We start from the raw sequence: 15,142 nt of genomic DNA, 5'->3' as shown, positions 1-15,142 counted from the left end.
CTTACCAGCAGAGATGGAGCCAGGGATCCTGCAAAAAACAATACTGCCTCTTGGATATGATATACATCCACACATCCATACATAGACACAATGTGAGATGCAATAGAATGGTAGAAATTTTGAAAAAGGTTTCTTCACTGGATATCTGTTCAGTGCAAGGTTGGATAAACTAAAGACTATTAATGAGTCTAGCAGACAGATTATCCAAACACCTTAAAGACCAACCTGTGTAAAAACTTAACTGTAGCTTCTTCATCCAAAACAAAGAAATTAACTCTGGACCAAATTAAGAGCAAATAGTACATCAGATATTAGAGTCCACTGAAATTAAAATATTATATTTGTTTGATTCATTAGCTCTGCATTATTTTTAATCTATAATCTATAATCACTTCAGTCCAAACAATAATAAATATTGTTTTAATAGAGGAAGACTAAGCAGAATAGGTCCATGTGGCATCTGCTGATTGAAGTACCTAGATCAAAGCTTGCCACAGGATTCAATTTACCATTTTGTAAACAGAAATTTGTTTAATCTTGGCACTATTTCTTATCCAATTATGAAATGTTTATTTTTACTTTCAAACCTACTCTAAATTTGTACATATGCTTCCATTTTTAGGTTACCCATTTAAATTGAGGCTATTTATCACTCTGCATTCAAGACATTTTAAGAGTCTGGTCTAAAGCCATTTATCATAAGGAAGACTGGAATTTGGTATTATTTGTGATATTTGGCAAAAGGGAGTGCTTTTTAAACATGATGCATTACATTTTAGATAGCATTTGGACTTAAAATGGTCCAACATGCAAAACAATGCAAATACTAGTCATATTGTACTATCTGGGAGTTGAGTGTTCAGATAACAATTTGTGATGGGAAAGCAAGAAAATATCTCTGGTTTTAAGAATGAACTAGCTCTGTTACTATCAGTTCTGTTGTAGTTTTTAAAAGTTACTGCCCATGGACTAGCCCTTCCTGTAATTCTTTGGTATATCTGGTTCTACATAAGGGCTGAATATAATCAGGAAACTACAAGTTTGTTTTAGGCAAATAGATGACCCTAGCCCACCAGAAAAACTTGTGCTTTCCTATCATCAGTTCTCTTTTTTGGTTATTTATTTTTCAGCAGTCAAGGCTTCTAAACAAGTTCAACTCATAAAAATATTATTTCATTTGCTTATGCAGTACTTTTAAAACGATGGTGACTCAAGGACTTATTTGTGGAAATATCCCCACCTGACAGCTGATGACAGTCATCACTTTATTGTTCCCATCAAAATGCATTCAAAGAAGATTCCTAGCAGCTGTCACACAAGACACTGGAGTTCTGCAGAACGTGTTTGTACATAAGGGAAGTTATGCACAGATGTGATCTGACTCAAGTCTATCACAGCTTGAAAAGCATAATAGAAAAGGTGTTAACTATGCAATTGGAGAAGCACAACAAAATATTTATACTATACTATGAGTATGTTAGCTAGGATATAAAACTGTAAAGCAAAGCATGAAAAGGCAGCTGGTGACAGATCTATTGTATAGGCATTGAGAGTCTCGAAGCAGGAGGGGAAGCAATGTCCCTTGCTATATTCTTCTTTCTCCAAGACACAAACAATGGCTGTGTGAGCATTAGCATGAGGAGGAAACCAGCTGAAGATAGCTGTCACATGTTATATCCATCCCTTTCAACATGGGGAAGGCATAATCTGAACTCTGTTAGGATAGTGCTAAAGCTGCTGGGCCAGCGAAGGGCTTCTACACAGTGATAACTAGCGTTTGTCTCTCCTGGGGGTTTCTTTGCTAGGAAGAACGGGCACTGCAGCTCTCTTGACTATGGAAGCAGGCTTCAGATCTGTTGTAACATCAGAACAGTGATGGCTAATGTCCTGCTCCAAGCTGCAATGATCAGAGTGCTGCCTGTGAGCTATGGACAGTCCCAGTTACAGCATTTACATACCCTGTTTACCTTTTTGTGTTTCTTATCCATCCCTTTCTTCAGTTAAGCTCCTTCTTAGATAACATCCCTTTTCCATACTGATCCCAGTTTTGCCATACATATATCCAAATGTGTAATTTCTGATACTGTCTCCTAGGTTATCTTGGCCTTACAATATCATTGAGATGGCTTAGGTGAGTGCTCTTGACCTTTCCAGATTCTGCTCCCCTACATGACCCCAGCAGTGACTTTCAGTCACTCATAGAGTATGCCCATTTCTCATAAAACTCCCTTTAACCATATATGAAATCCAGCCATTCCTCACAGCACTGCCAAATTATAACCAGGTCTTCAAAAATCTGGACAGTCTTAAACTAACTTTTTTTCATACAGGGATGATCTACTAGAAGTCATGAATGAGGAAAATACTTTCATTTCCTTGACTTATGGTGAATATCAGAAATGCCTTTGAGGTGGTAATGCTTCCCACATTGATGACTGGTAATGCACCAGTAAGTTAAAAAAACACTTGCAAACACAAAAATTAACAGAGTAAACAGGAGTCTTACTGCTGCTTTGATGGTGTTTGAGTGTAAACTGCAAAGGAAGGATATTTTGTGGAATATGAATAGTCTAAGAAATAAACATTCTTGTTGCTATAATTTTGTTTGCAACTAGACAAAAAGATGCAATACTAAAGGTAAAAGGCATCACTAGAGCAAATTCTTTTCCAAGTAAACATGTGATGGACATCTAATAAAAACAAGTATACCATCTCTATTTCTGCTGGTTAGAAAATTATTTCTGCCCCTCACCCATTCAAAATACAAATGTAAAAAATAACCCAAACAATATGTGTTCAAAACAACAATGCAACAGAAATGTATGCATATTCATCTCAGTTTCCTTTTTCCTTTTGTGAAAAACACATTTCAGACTACAACAATATATATTTTTTTGTGAGAATTCTTTGTATTTAAAGTTGTTTTCTAACCTCTTGCTTAAAACTATGTTCAGGCTCAAACTCCTTATTAAACTAAGGTTTGAGAAGGATATAAGAACACATGGTGTTATTTCAATCATATTCTACTATAATTGCCTCATATACTATCAATAATGCATGAATCTTTACTGACATTTAAGCTGAGAATTCTTTTCCTTATGCCAAATTTAAGATAAACGCTGGGATTCTCCTGTGGCTGCAAAGAGCAGATCACAATTTCAGTGAGTCTGCAGAGTGATGTTCTGTGGCTCTGGTTCTCTGGTGTGATCTGGCTGGGCTATGGCCAGTTGTGCTAATGCCAGTAGGCAGAAGAAGAAATTGAACATAAACTGAATCCAACTGTGCACGAGGTTTCAAACCTTTGTAAGTGGGGATGTTTCTTGAGAAAGGGTTACAGTTCTGGAACACATTCTGCTGCTAAGTTATGCTTGTATAAATGCAGAGAAAATGGAGAGGCAGTGGATTTGGCAGGTATTATACTGGCAAGTGTGGAAGAGTCTATCCCAGTGTTACTTATACCATTAAGGACATAAGTCCTTTCATCCAGAAGGAATTTGCAATGTTTCAAAGAATGTATATATAATTCCTCAAAGTCATAAAAAGAGGTATTTAAAAGAAAAATCAGCTGGTACTTCATTTTTGTCCATGAAGCATCACATGATTAGGTGCAAGAATGAAATGTCATAACAGTTGAACAATGTGGACACTCACAGATCTTGTCTAAAAATATTAGCTTAAGCTAAACCAGGAAATGAAGCATTGCCCTCAAAAACATCAATCTCCTAGATTACAATGCCATCTCTATCACACATTAAAGTCCTAAGCTATTCAGGTGAACAGAAGTGGCAAACCTATACACACTTGTGTACTTGTGTATAAACTTTTAGTCTTGAAGCTGCTGATGTGGAACTGGATATTGTAAACAACCATCCTTTTTACCTTCTTTCATCAGGGAAATATGAGGAAAACTCTTCCAAGGGCTCTTGAGCCTTCAGATATACACTGCTAAATTCTGCCTGAGCTAGGCAAAACACTTAGACTGCAGCACATCCTTATTCCATACATACTTTTACAAGCTACCTTGGAAGAAAGAAGTTCCTGTATTCAGGCAAAATAAAAATACCATTATTAGTAAAGTACCAGACTTATAAAGATTTATTCTTATTCCTTAATGATTATATTCTTATTCCTTTCTCATTCTTCAGCAGATGTGCTTTTATGACGCAGTTTGAAAGATCAATATATCTTATAGCTGAATGTATCCAGACTATCTAAAATAAAAAAATAAGAAACATTAAACTAAATAATCAGAACCAACAGACACACAGAACTAGGTATTTAGGAACTGCTACAGTATATTAAACTGATTATTACCATTTGCTCATCCTCTGCATTTCAATTTTTCAGTTACAACATCCATTTGCAACACTCCAAAATAGCAGTATGGTGTGTATTATGTTATAAAACCCAAATGGCAAAGTAACAAAGGGATATTTGGAGACACCGTCTAACCTGAACAGCTCTCTCTATTCCAAGGCACAGAGGGGGAGGTAGCCTAGCTTATCAAACATTTGAGAGGTTGAGTTTGCATCATTGGAAAGAGGGACAGATTTACTTCCAAATAAATAAGTACAGTAAATAAAAATCAAGGAAGATATGGAAAAAAGAAAAGAGAAGATGCTGATGCATATAATTTTCAGTAACTTCTTTGTCAATGGAGGAAGCTTGAGCTGAGTTTGTACAGTTTGTAGGGCAGAGCAGTAGTATTCTTCTGTTGGTGTTACATCCATTTTTTCTTTTCCAAATATTGTGCACGATTATGTAAAGAAGGGATTGAGAATATTATCTGGAATTAAGGCTATTGCATGAATATAATGAGTCGTTATCATTTAGATATGAGGAACAATACCTTCTGACTAGATTTATATTCTGACTAGATTTATATTCTTTCAGTTTACTCTAGCACACGTGAGAGATTGTTAAGATTCAGTCCATGAGACAATGATGCAGCAAAATCCATCCTATATAGAAGTAGTTTTTTCTGTATACGAGACACTGAAGTTTTTAGGGAGACTTACAGACTCTTTATATCAATAAAGATATAGCAATAATGCAGATAATGACCATTGACTTTGTTTAGAGAAAATAAGTCATCTTTCCTGGAGTATTTGTTACTTTAGAAGGCCTGAGGAAGGATAGATAGCAAATAACCTCAGTTTTCTAATACTGACTGTGATATTGGAAACATTTCTACAGAAAAGACAGGCCTAGGGTGTTTGATTTTCATCACCACTACTAAAACTTGTCTAGGACTTGAGGTGTGCAAACGAAGCATTATGTGCAAATATTGATGCTGTATGTTGAGGAATTGAATGAGAGTAGATGACATGCTATGGTTTGCAATCAAAAAGAACATTGGAAGTGTTTAAAGGATGGCTGGATGGGGCTTTGAACAGCTTGATGTAGCCCATAACTGGAGGATTTGACTAGATCCATTCTGTGATTCTGTGGTAATGTCACAGGATAAAGTGGTGCCTTCACCATGTAAACTCCTAGATATTTATGTTCTGCAAAGGCAGAACTCTATCCTGGAGTATCTATACTTGCTGTCAATATTAGCATTATAGTTGTGCATTGCAATATATCCAGTTGCGAAATAGCAATATAGAGTGCTGGTATGTTTACCCAAAGATAGTCTTTATCCTGGGGAATTTACAGCCTAACAGGGATGAGACAACAAACCCACTGAGGAATGCAAGATAGCAGAACTTCAGCTTTCAATTGTACAGAATCTCAGTGCAGTCAGTCCATCTGCTAGCAAGTTTAAGGCAACATTTCTGCTGGGACCTCAGCAGAGAGCATACTGGGATAAGTGATGCAAACATAATTTAATGTAATTTGTCCATCATTTAAATCTCAACCTAGAGTACAGCTGAAAATGTGTACCGTAACTGCTTCCTTGCACTAATTTTTCTACATAACTTGACCCAGAGAAGTACCAGGAACCAAATAAAAGATACCAGAAATGGAGTTCAAAACTATGGGTAACCTAAATCCATTAGGATTACATTCACCTCTGTGCAGAACAGCAGGTATGGTCAAAGTCTCAGAGCTTTCCAAGTTCAGCTTGTTCACAGTCATTATGTGCAATATTGACAGAACTTAAGCTCAACCTAGAAATGTTAACAGCTACAGTACCTAGACAACCATTTCATTTCATTTCTGTTGATATTTCTAATGAAAACATATGTAAGTGTTGGAAAACATCCTTTTGTTTTATCTATATCATATTTGAGCAAAAATGGAGCCAGATTTGGTTACAACTCCTGAAAAAGCTTGATGTGGTCTTTTTTTGCAGTCCTTTCAAAATCAGTGTCCCTCAACCTTTCTCTTTCTTAAACCGGCATACATAAGAAATGCTAGTAATAATTGATACCTTATGCTTTTTCTGTGTGACCAGGATGAAAGTCAGGACATACTTCTGATAGGATCCAAACAGAAATTTTCATATTGTCTCTTCAGTGAGGAGACAAAAGCAGAGGGGAAAAGTCAGTATTTAGATTAATGAAAATACCACATAGAGAGGCAAAATTAATTGGGATTCTGTTCTGGTATTCATCTTGTCTGCCATTTTATCTTTGCACAGTCCTGAAATATGGTTCACAGTAAAACAAATAGGCACTTGACATACATTAACTTGTGAAAATCTGAGGCTGTTCCAAGCACAGTTCTTCCTGCCTAAAACTGGAGTTTCATAAAAAGTAGTCTTAGTCATGTTATTTTCATGTTTTCAAGAGGAAATTCTGATAAGAACTGAACCATGTTAGAGTTTCTCTTTCTTTTCATTCTCTTTGAGGAGGAAGAAATGTCATAAGATCTGGAGCTTTAAGAAGGCGGAATTCTTTTGCCAAAGACTTTCTGAACACTGGAAAAGTTTTGAAAATCTTAAGTAAAAATAATCCAGAGCATGTATGAATGCTAATATAGGAGTGTCTGAGACAGAATTAATTCCAGTTAAGTAGTGAGGGAGGAAAAAACTAGCATCCATTCTAAAAATTTTCATAAAGAAATCAGGCAAAGTGAAAATCTTTTGAAGGAAAGATGCAAGGGAAGCATAAAAACGAAAGCAAGCTATTCCCCTAGACCTACTAAAGGCATTAAACTGAATAAAACCAGTTTTTTGTTGGGTGACATAAACTGCTTGATGTGAATGTCTGAAAAGATACTGGCAGAAAACAAAACTGGATTATTCTAGTTTTAAATGATAGCTGTAGGTGCTGACAGTCTCATGCAACTTTTCTTAAAAAAATTAAGAAGTTATTTCAGTAATAAAATTAACTGATATGGCTTCCAATATAATGCTTTTACTGCCTGCAGTTGAAAGGAAACTTACTTGGCTTCATTCATTTTAATGATCCTACTGTTAGCCAATTCTTCAAATGGGTCAGAGCAAGGAGTTACAGCCTTCTGAAAACAAAGTACTTGTTTGGGCTTATAAGGGAGACGAACAGTACAAGGATCTCTCATACACTCTAATTTTCAACATGACAGTATGAGTTGTAGATGTGCAATTTTCTCCAGATGTCCCTTGATTCAATACATGAATGGGAAAGTACCTCAGAATGGTGTTTAGAGCAGCAAGACACCAATTTAAATATAGAAAGAAACAAGAAAACCCAAACTATTCCTGGTACTTGAGTATCCATTTCTAGCCAGAAGGCACGTGTCAAAAAAGAGCAGTTACCCTGACAGTTTAATCTAATGTAATAATAAACTAGGAGAACATCAGTAATAACTAGTGAGAGCTTTTTGCTCATCACCAGTAATTACAGTAGAACAGTTGCTCATACATACAGAAGAGGACTCTGAAGATGAATCCTTATTAATCATTTATGGAGACAAACCTGTTGCAAGTTGGTATTAGTGGGGAAAAAAAAAAAAAGAAAAAAAAAGCAGTACATAACTTAAACCTGGTGCAAAGATTTATTTTTAATCACCAATAAATCATAACACAAAGAGTCATCTCTAAGCCCCCCACCAGAATAGATAGTAAAATGTGAAGACGCTGCTGCCTAAGATAAAGAAAAGGCAGAAAGTGAGGCTAAGCCTGATAGCTGTGAACATACTTATGCTTTTCCATCAAAGCCGTATAACACCTTTACCAGTCCATAAACAATTATACTTAGCTCTGAAGAAATCTGAAGCAATTTTATTAGCTACCATTTCTGCAAAACAATTTGAGGATAATTAAGCATACGAGGTCAGGATTACTCTGCTATGTGCAGGGTAATTGGAACTTAGTTTCTTCCTTTCTGGAAAGAAGAGAAAAAATTGAAGGCATGACAAATAGTCACTAAAATGTTGAGGAAGGAAGACCCTGTTTACTGTCCACCTTTCAATCCCTACGTTTGTCTTACAACATTTTTTTCTAAAGCAGTCAGTTTTTCTTTAATTCTTCAGCAGATTCTATATAGAGAAAGGCTGAAACTCCAATGGCTATGTCATATTCATCTGAACATGAGAAGCAGATCATGTCTGCTGTAATGTTTACTCCACATGTGAGTGTGTGCTAGACAACTTATCATTGGAATGTTGAAGCTGAAGGATCTCACAAACCTTCATCTTCAGAACAGGCACATGACGTGTGCTATAAAAGGCAATCACCTAAGTAAAATTTTATTAGGACAAGACAGGATATCATCCACTGTAAGACTTAAAAAACAGTCCTTTTTTTGTTTGTGTTGTACAGGCCCAGTTGGTTGCATATTGTAGCAGGGGGCCAGTGCTTGGTAGAAGAGTCAGTTCTGCAGAGCATGGCACATTTTTAGCTTTATTTCCAGAATTCACTTGAACCTGACTGTTCACTCAGAGCTCAGCTGTGGTCTCAGTTCACTCTGTTGAGTAGTCCCAGATGTGTCCTTTGTCTCTGCAGAAGGATCTTCTGATTCCCTAGTGGTCATGGGAAAGAATTCAGTAAGTTCCAATACTGAGTGGAGCCTATTGTCAGTATATTTTGCAAAGGCCAATTGCTACTTACAACATTTAGTATCAGAGAAGCCTACAGATTATTTTTTTTTAAATAATCATTGTTTATTATTTGTTTATGATGTGCCAGTGCAATTTTTGCTTTCCACATTTTTAATCCAAGAGCTTGACAGAACTGACTGAATACAGAGTTCTGCCATCACTTTCAAGTGAAATAATGAGGTTTCAACATCCCTGAAACCCACTGTTTCTGAAATTTAGTTCATTCCCCAATTTGGAAATCAGTTTGGCCTTGCTGATTTCCTGGGGCGGGAGGTATGGAAGAGCTGAGAACATGCATGGACTTGTTCAGTTATACAGCACCATAAAACCTCAGTTATTAATTCAAAATGGTAATTTATTTATTCTGTGGAAGAGCTGAATCAATTAAAATCAAGCAGGCATTAATTAAAACACTATATGATCACTATGAAGGCATAAACCCCCTAAGACAGTTTCCAAATTCTACATAGATGGAAAGCTGTAAAACAATGCATAGGCTTTATTTTTTTTCATCAGTCCATACTGAAGTCTGACCGTTTTAGCATGCGTAATGATTACAAGAGTTGTTGATTTCAGTTAGCCTTGGTAAGGAAGATTATTTGACAAAGTTTCCTTTTCCCCTGATAAGAGGTTCAAAATTGAAAGGATATCATCTGGTCTGTCATATCGAGCACCACTAGCAACAGTGGCATGGAACCATAGGAAAGAATGCTGATTGTCAGGGGATTAGGTACTACTACTAGAAGTTGCAGGGTGTAGCAGTACTTACACAAGAGCAGAAAACACAGAAGCGAGCAAGCCAGCAAGCAGAAGGAACACTGACACACTTAGAATTGACGTAATGACGATCATGCTTCCACTCCTTCGACCAGGCCAAATATCAATTTTCATGGGAAGTTTAGCTAGAAAACCATGGAAAGAATGTTCCTAGGAATCATTTTTTCGCTACGTACAATCTTACTAAATGGGGGAAAGCAGGTGATTTAGGAGAGGAAAACTGATGTCTAGGTGATTTATGGTGAAGAAGCTTTAGACTCAGTGTCAGCATTTTGAAGTTATAAACTTGACAAATATCTGTATTACCTAGAAATTTTGGCAACGCCTGATTACATGAACAGGCATCAAGTCTGCAATCACATGCACAAATTTTATCAAAGTTTTAAAGTACACAAAAGAAGCAGACCATTATCTCATATTTGCTACTCCAGTACTGAAAGGCTGACAGAATTATGAAAGCTGTAGAAAAATACTAGACAATGCTCATTAGGAAATCAGTAATGTCCTAAGGCAAACAAAGCTACTTCAGAAGACCTGAGCAAAACTACTTACCTTTTCTGGTTTTGATTGGATCAGACCAAAGAGTTTGGTCTTTCACGATACCTTCAATGTTATCAACCAACACGTATTTAAACCTGTGGGGAAGAGAGCATTAAATTAGGTATTTCAAAATTTGAGCTTCCTTTTGTAGATTAGCTACTCAGACTCCAGTTTCTGGTTGAAGCATTAGGCAGAAACAGTGAAAGATAACTATTTTCAGAGACCTTATAAGGAACAAATAGTATTAATAGAAGAAATGTTCTGTGCTATGACATGTAGAGTTTGCACTCCATTTTTATGAGCCTTGGCAGGTATTAGCTTTCCAAAACTAGTTTTTCCCAGTTTGCTATTCCCTTATGAAAAGCCTCACTATTTAGAGCAGCAAGTGGTTTTGATTTCCATATGGAAGTCAAAGATTTTGTCCAACAACAGAAACCTTTGGCACTTTCTTTGATAGGAAAAGCATTGAAAAAACAGGCCAACAAAATACTTGACAAAGGAATTCAGTTTCCATTCTACAATAGTTTGAGTCTTAATAAATACCTGGAGACAGAGGAGGGTAGACAGTTTTCTCAAAAGATCCCAGAGTATTTTGTTTCAGAAGCAAAAGTTTCTACAGAAGATACAGCTTCATATGGCTGCCATCTTTACTACAGCTTTTAAATAGCAGATAACAGCAAAACCCAGTATCTTGGGTAACAGCAGTGAGTGTGCTCATGCTCCCCAGATGGTTTGTTTCAACAGACAGCAGGGGCTGGACAAGCCTGCTAGCTGCCTGGCCCTTACTGCGATGTCTCCAATTACATTGAGACCTTCCTGGAGCAGGACGTTGCAGAAAACTTTGGCTTCCCAGAATCCCATCAAAACAAATCAAGCAGGGCCAAACTCATGTCTGCTATTTGGCAGACCCCTCTAACACAAAATACATGGTGAATATTCTCAACTTCATTCTTCAAACTTCTTCCATCAGTTTCTGGTCAGATACTGTCCCTAAATCATCTGCTCCAATTTAGGTATAGATCCAGAAGTTCACACATGAGTTTTCCTGTTGACCCATGGATTTAACCCAATAGAGCTCACCCTTGCAAGAGCACCATAGGGCACGATCTGCAGGGTGGTAGACCAAAGTCAAGCCTTCTTCGTAACTGTCCTTGCAATGTTGCATTTCAGCCTCCAGTTAGGTACTGATAATTCACATCATACTATCAAAAGGGAACTCTAGAGAGTAGATTTTCATTCTTAATTGAGTTTTAAGAGCAGCAATCACCTTGTAAGAAATAAGAGTTATACCTGTATGTTGTGTCTGGTGCAAGAGGTGGGTTGCAGACGTCTAGGAAGTTTGGGTCATACAAACAAGTCCCATCGTCCCCAACTCTGAAGAGGTATTGTTTCAGGACATCGGAAACTTTGTTGATGTCACCTGCATCAGCAAGCTTGGGGGGTGACACACAGTTGGGTACATCGAATGAAGCAGCCTTGTAAGGTCCAAGATTTCCCCCAAGTGTTTGCTGGAATGTGCTGTCGAGTGGCTTGTTTTTGCTGTCAGTTACCACAGAGCTTATTGTGCTTGCTGCAGGAGAGGTGGTTTTTAACAAGGCTGTTAGAACTAGTGCAGTCTTTTCCCTTTATCTTTTGTTTAGTTGACAACTTGCTCTTCTTCCCCAAAACACCTGAAGCCAAATATCTGCTAACAGTCTGTGTGGTGATCCTACTGCTTCCTCTTCATCTGTTGTCAAAGCTATTTACATTTGTTCCTTAGAAACCAGGAAGCATATACAACGTATCTCAGGCAATATTTTTCATTACAACCCTCCCAAATTTCCTCTTTTCAAGGAATCTCCTTTTTCCTCATTTCCTCTTTTCAAGGATTTGACAGACCGTGATGGCAAAGACTGTTTTTCACCCCTACCTCATGTGGCTCCAAAAAGCATCCAGAAGTTCTGCCACTTCTGATTTGATATTACTGCCAAGGCAGTTTCTATAGAGCCACAAAGCTGTCTAGTGGAGCAGAAACCCTGAGACCTCAGTCATACAATAGCACCTCCCAGAACATCACAATATGCAGACCAGTGTGTAGGAAATACATGAGCAGATGCAGTATCTGCATTCCTGACCAGCCAGGCATGCTAATGCTTCCAGATGACATGACAGAAAGTCTGAAAGTCTTCATGTCTTCAAGCCAACTATACATCTGCACCCAACTCTACAGCATCGTTTAAAAAGTTCAGTTCCAACTCTCACATTTTTCCTATTGCAAAGCCAAAGCACAAGTGTCAAGAGATGCTCCCAAGCTCTGCAACTGAGAGTTAATTTAATCTGAGAGATCTTTCCAATTGTTCAGTGCTGTCAGCGCTGAAGGATTGCCAGTTTTTCTGCAGCTGCAGTGTACTGGGAACTACTTAAGTTCGCAAGCATTCTGCTGTGCTCCTGGAGCAGAGTTCTTGAAACTGTTTGACCATGAGAAGTTTTTAGGTATGATACAATGCAAAATTAAGTTTGTTTTGAAAGATAAGGGTTCAAAATCTGGCTTCAGAGACAGTGCTCAAGTTATTTGAACAGTGTCAAGAACATGAAAGTGAAGACTAGCCATGACATGAGCTATTGGGGCTGTCTTCCCTAAATGCGAATAATTATACCTAGGTCTCCCTGCTCTCCCAGTGTCCTCTTTCAGTAACCCTCAGCATGGCTGTGGTGAGCTATTCTCTAAGCAGTTTTTTTTGTTTGCTTTTTAAATTTATTAGGTAGATCAAGTCTGATAGTGTCATTAGCAAGAGTAGACCTAAAGGTTACATTCGTTCTTCAGAAATTTACTAGGCACTTAGTTTTGTTGTGTATTTCACAATGCATTTCCTTGCCAGCAGAGCTGAACATAAGGTGTTTAGAAAATCAAATTATATAAAATTTCGCCTCTCCCTGCTCAAAAGTGCAACCAAGAGTGAGACAATGTGCTTTTCTGCAGACCATAAAAAAATCCAAACAGAATTCCTTCCACTTCTGCCAAGAAACAAGTCTGCATCTGCCTGTTTTAAAAGCAGCAGAAGAGGTTTTTCTTTATGAAACCTCTTCTGTCGAGATTCATCCATCTCTAGAAAGCTTTTCCCACAGAATCCATAGGAGACAGGGTGGCTGATGTCTTTTCTAACACAAAATGTCAGATCCAGATGCATATTTGCAGTTATAACTGCTTTCAGGTCATTGTAGCCTTTTATATACACATAATGTACTTGCAATCTGTTTTAGACAGACAAAGAGGTGTACTTCATTACTGGGAACAATCTCAAAAGGCAGCACATTCATAATTGCACTGGTAGCTGTATCAGACAGTGTGTCTGGTTAAGGTTTCAACCAGTCCAAGGCAATGAAGAAAACTCGTTTTTCCAAAATAGCATTACTCAGCAGTGCAAGTTTTAGCCTTTTTGAGCTGTTGACCTGTTCCTCCCTCCCACCCCACAAGAACTCTCCTCAAAAAAGGAAGCTGCAGATGGCATTTGGGAGCAATAATATGTTATAAAGTCATTCATTCCTGTCAGCTTAAGGAGCATCTCTAGCTGGCAGTCTGTATAGTCGGCCAGAACAGCAGGAAGCAGTGAAGGAAGCTCTTGGTCATGGCCAGCAATGATTCATTGCCAAGCAATGATGAAATTAATTTTACAAATGAACCCAAGTGCCGGGCATCTTTGCTCACAAGATGAGCGTAACTTGTCTTAGTTACAAATAAATTAGGTCTATGCAACCTTAACTATAAAACAAACAGCAGAGGTTACCCATCTTCTCTCAGCATATTTACTTAGAGGACTTGGGGTTTTTATTCAAGGTATTCACGTTTAGAGAAAGTATCAGATTTTGATCCACTTGGGTTCATTAGCAAGATCAGGGCAAACTATTTATAACTGATAGTGCTGTTCCACACCTACAGAGAGTCAGCTTACACAGCTTTAATCAGTCCCATGGAATTCCTATAGCTATTTTATAGTAAGACCTTAGAAGAAAACGGAGACCAGAGGTCAAGCTTACATGTAACTTACAGCTTCCTTTTTTTCTGTTTTCTTCCACTGATACTTGCTCCCATCAAATTCTGAAGAATAGCATGCAATGGCCATATAATGTAGTTAATTTCTAGAGATGAAATAATGCTTGATACTTACCTGAACTTTTCATTACATACAAGTAGATGGCATAAGATTTGTTTGGATGTAGTGAGCTATCGAACGTACAGAAAGGTTTCTCTAAGGCAACTGTAGTGAGAGTGGGATTGTTTATTGCAAGCTGGGGGGCTGCAAGCTGAGGTTTCATGCTCTGATCTGGAAAAGAAAGTTGCCAAAATAATATTGGAAAATCTTTTTCAACACAGGTCTTAGGAAAGAGCTTGAAGAAAAAGCAAAAAAAAAAAAAAAAACCAAAAACAAAAACAAAGATACAAAGAGAGGAGCAAGAGAAAAGACTTGAGTTAAGTACCACTTACCTGCACAAAGCTGTCCCAAACAGCAGAGGAATAACACAACCCAATGGCTGAGCATGCCTGAGCTCTCCTGAACACCTGCCACAAAAAGAAAAATAACACTGGCAAGTAGCCCCTACTAAAGATCTCCTATATCCACTCCCTTCCACAAGCTTCTCCATTCTTAGCACCTCCCTCTATGCTTTTCACCCTCCTTCTCAGGTAGTGCCAATCATCCCAGATCTTACAAGCATCCAGCTGAGGTAGGGTGTTGTATAATTTTTACCTGGTGGTGGGCAGCATCTTAGCTCTGCTTAGTGCCATAAGCAGAGAGGGTTTTTCCCATGTGCGTAATTGTTAGGTGTTTTACTTTCTTTACCTTTCTCTGTCTAAAAGCTTTTGAAATCTCTTGTGTACGGA

The 15,142-nt window shown here is 37.8% G+C and overlaps 1 protein-coding gene across 4 annotated transcripts in view; it reads right to left on the bottom strand.

Annotated features, from left to right (window-relative positions):
* Positions 1-14,928, bottom strand: part of UPK3A (uroplakin 3A) — a 31,836-nt gene extending 16,908 nt beyond the window's left edge. For 2 of the 4 annotated variants that reach the window (XM_085233016.1, XM_085233024.1), the window contains exons 1-4: positions 14,747-14,928; positions 14,430-14,585; positions 11,575-11,854; positions 10,297-10,379 (exon numbers count right to left, since the gene is read on the bottom strand). In XM_085233016.1, coding sequence (XP_085089142.1) covers positions 10,297-10,379; positions 11,575-11,854; positions 14,430-14,585; positions 14,747-14,801 — 574 coding nt within the window. In that variant the 5' untranslated portion in view covers positions 14,802-14,928. Of the gene's footprint in view, positions 1-7,904; positions 8,890-9,736; positions 9,870-10,296; positions 10,380-11,574; positions 11,855-14,429; positions 14,586-14,746 lie in introns of those variants that run through there. The other 2 variants (XM_010716442.4, XM_010716446.4) reach the window with 2 other exon arrangements.
* Between the last annotated feature and the right edge of the window lie 214 nt (positions 14,929-15,142).

Source organism: Meleagris gallopavo, chromosome 1 (genome assembly GCF_905368555.1).
Source record: "Meleagris gallopavo chromosome 1, MGAL_WU_HG_1.1, whole genome shotgun sequence".
Classification (NCBI taxonomy): domain Eukaryota; kingdom Metazoa; phylum Chordata; class Aves; order Galliformes; family Phasianidae; genus Meleagris; species Meleagris gallopavo.
Note: the sequence above shows the minus strand (reverse complement) of the source record. Positions and strands in the feature narration are given on the sequence as shown.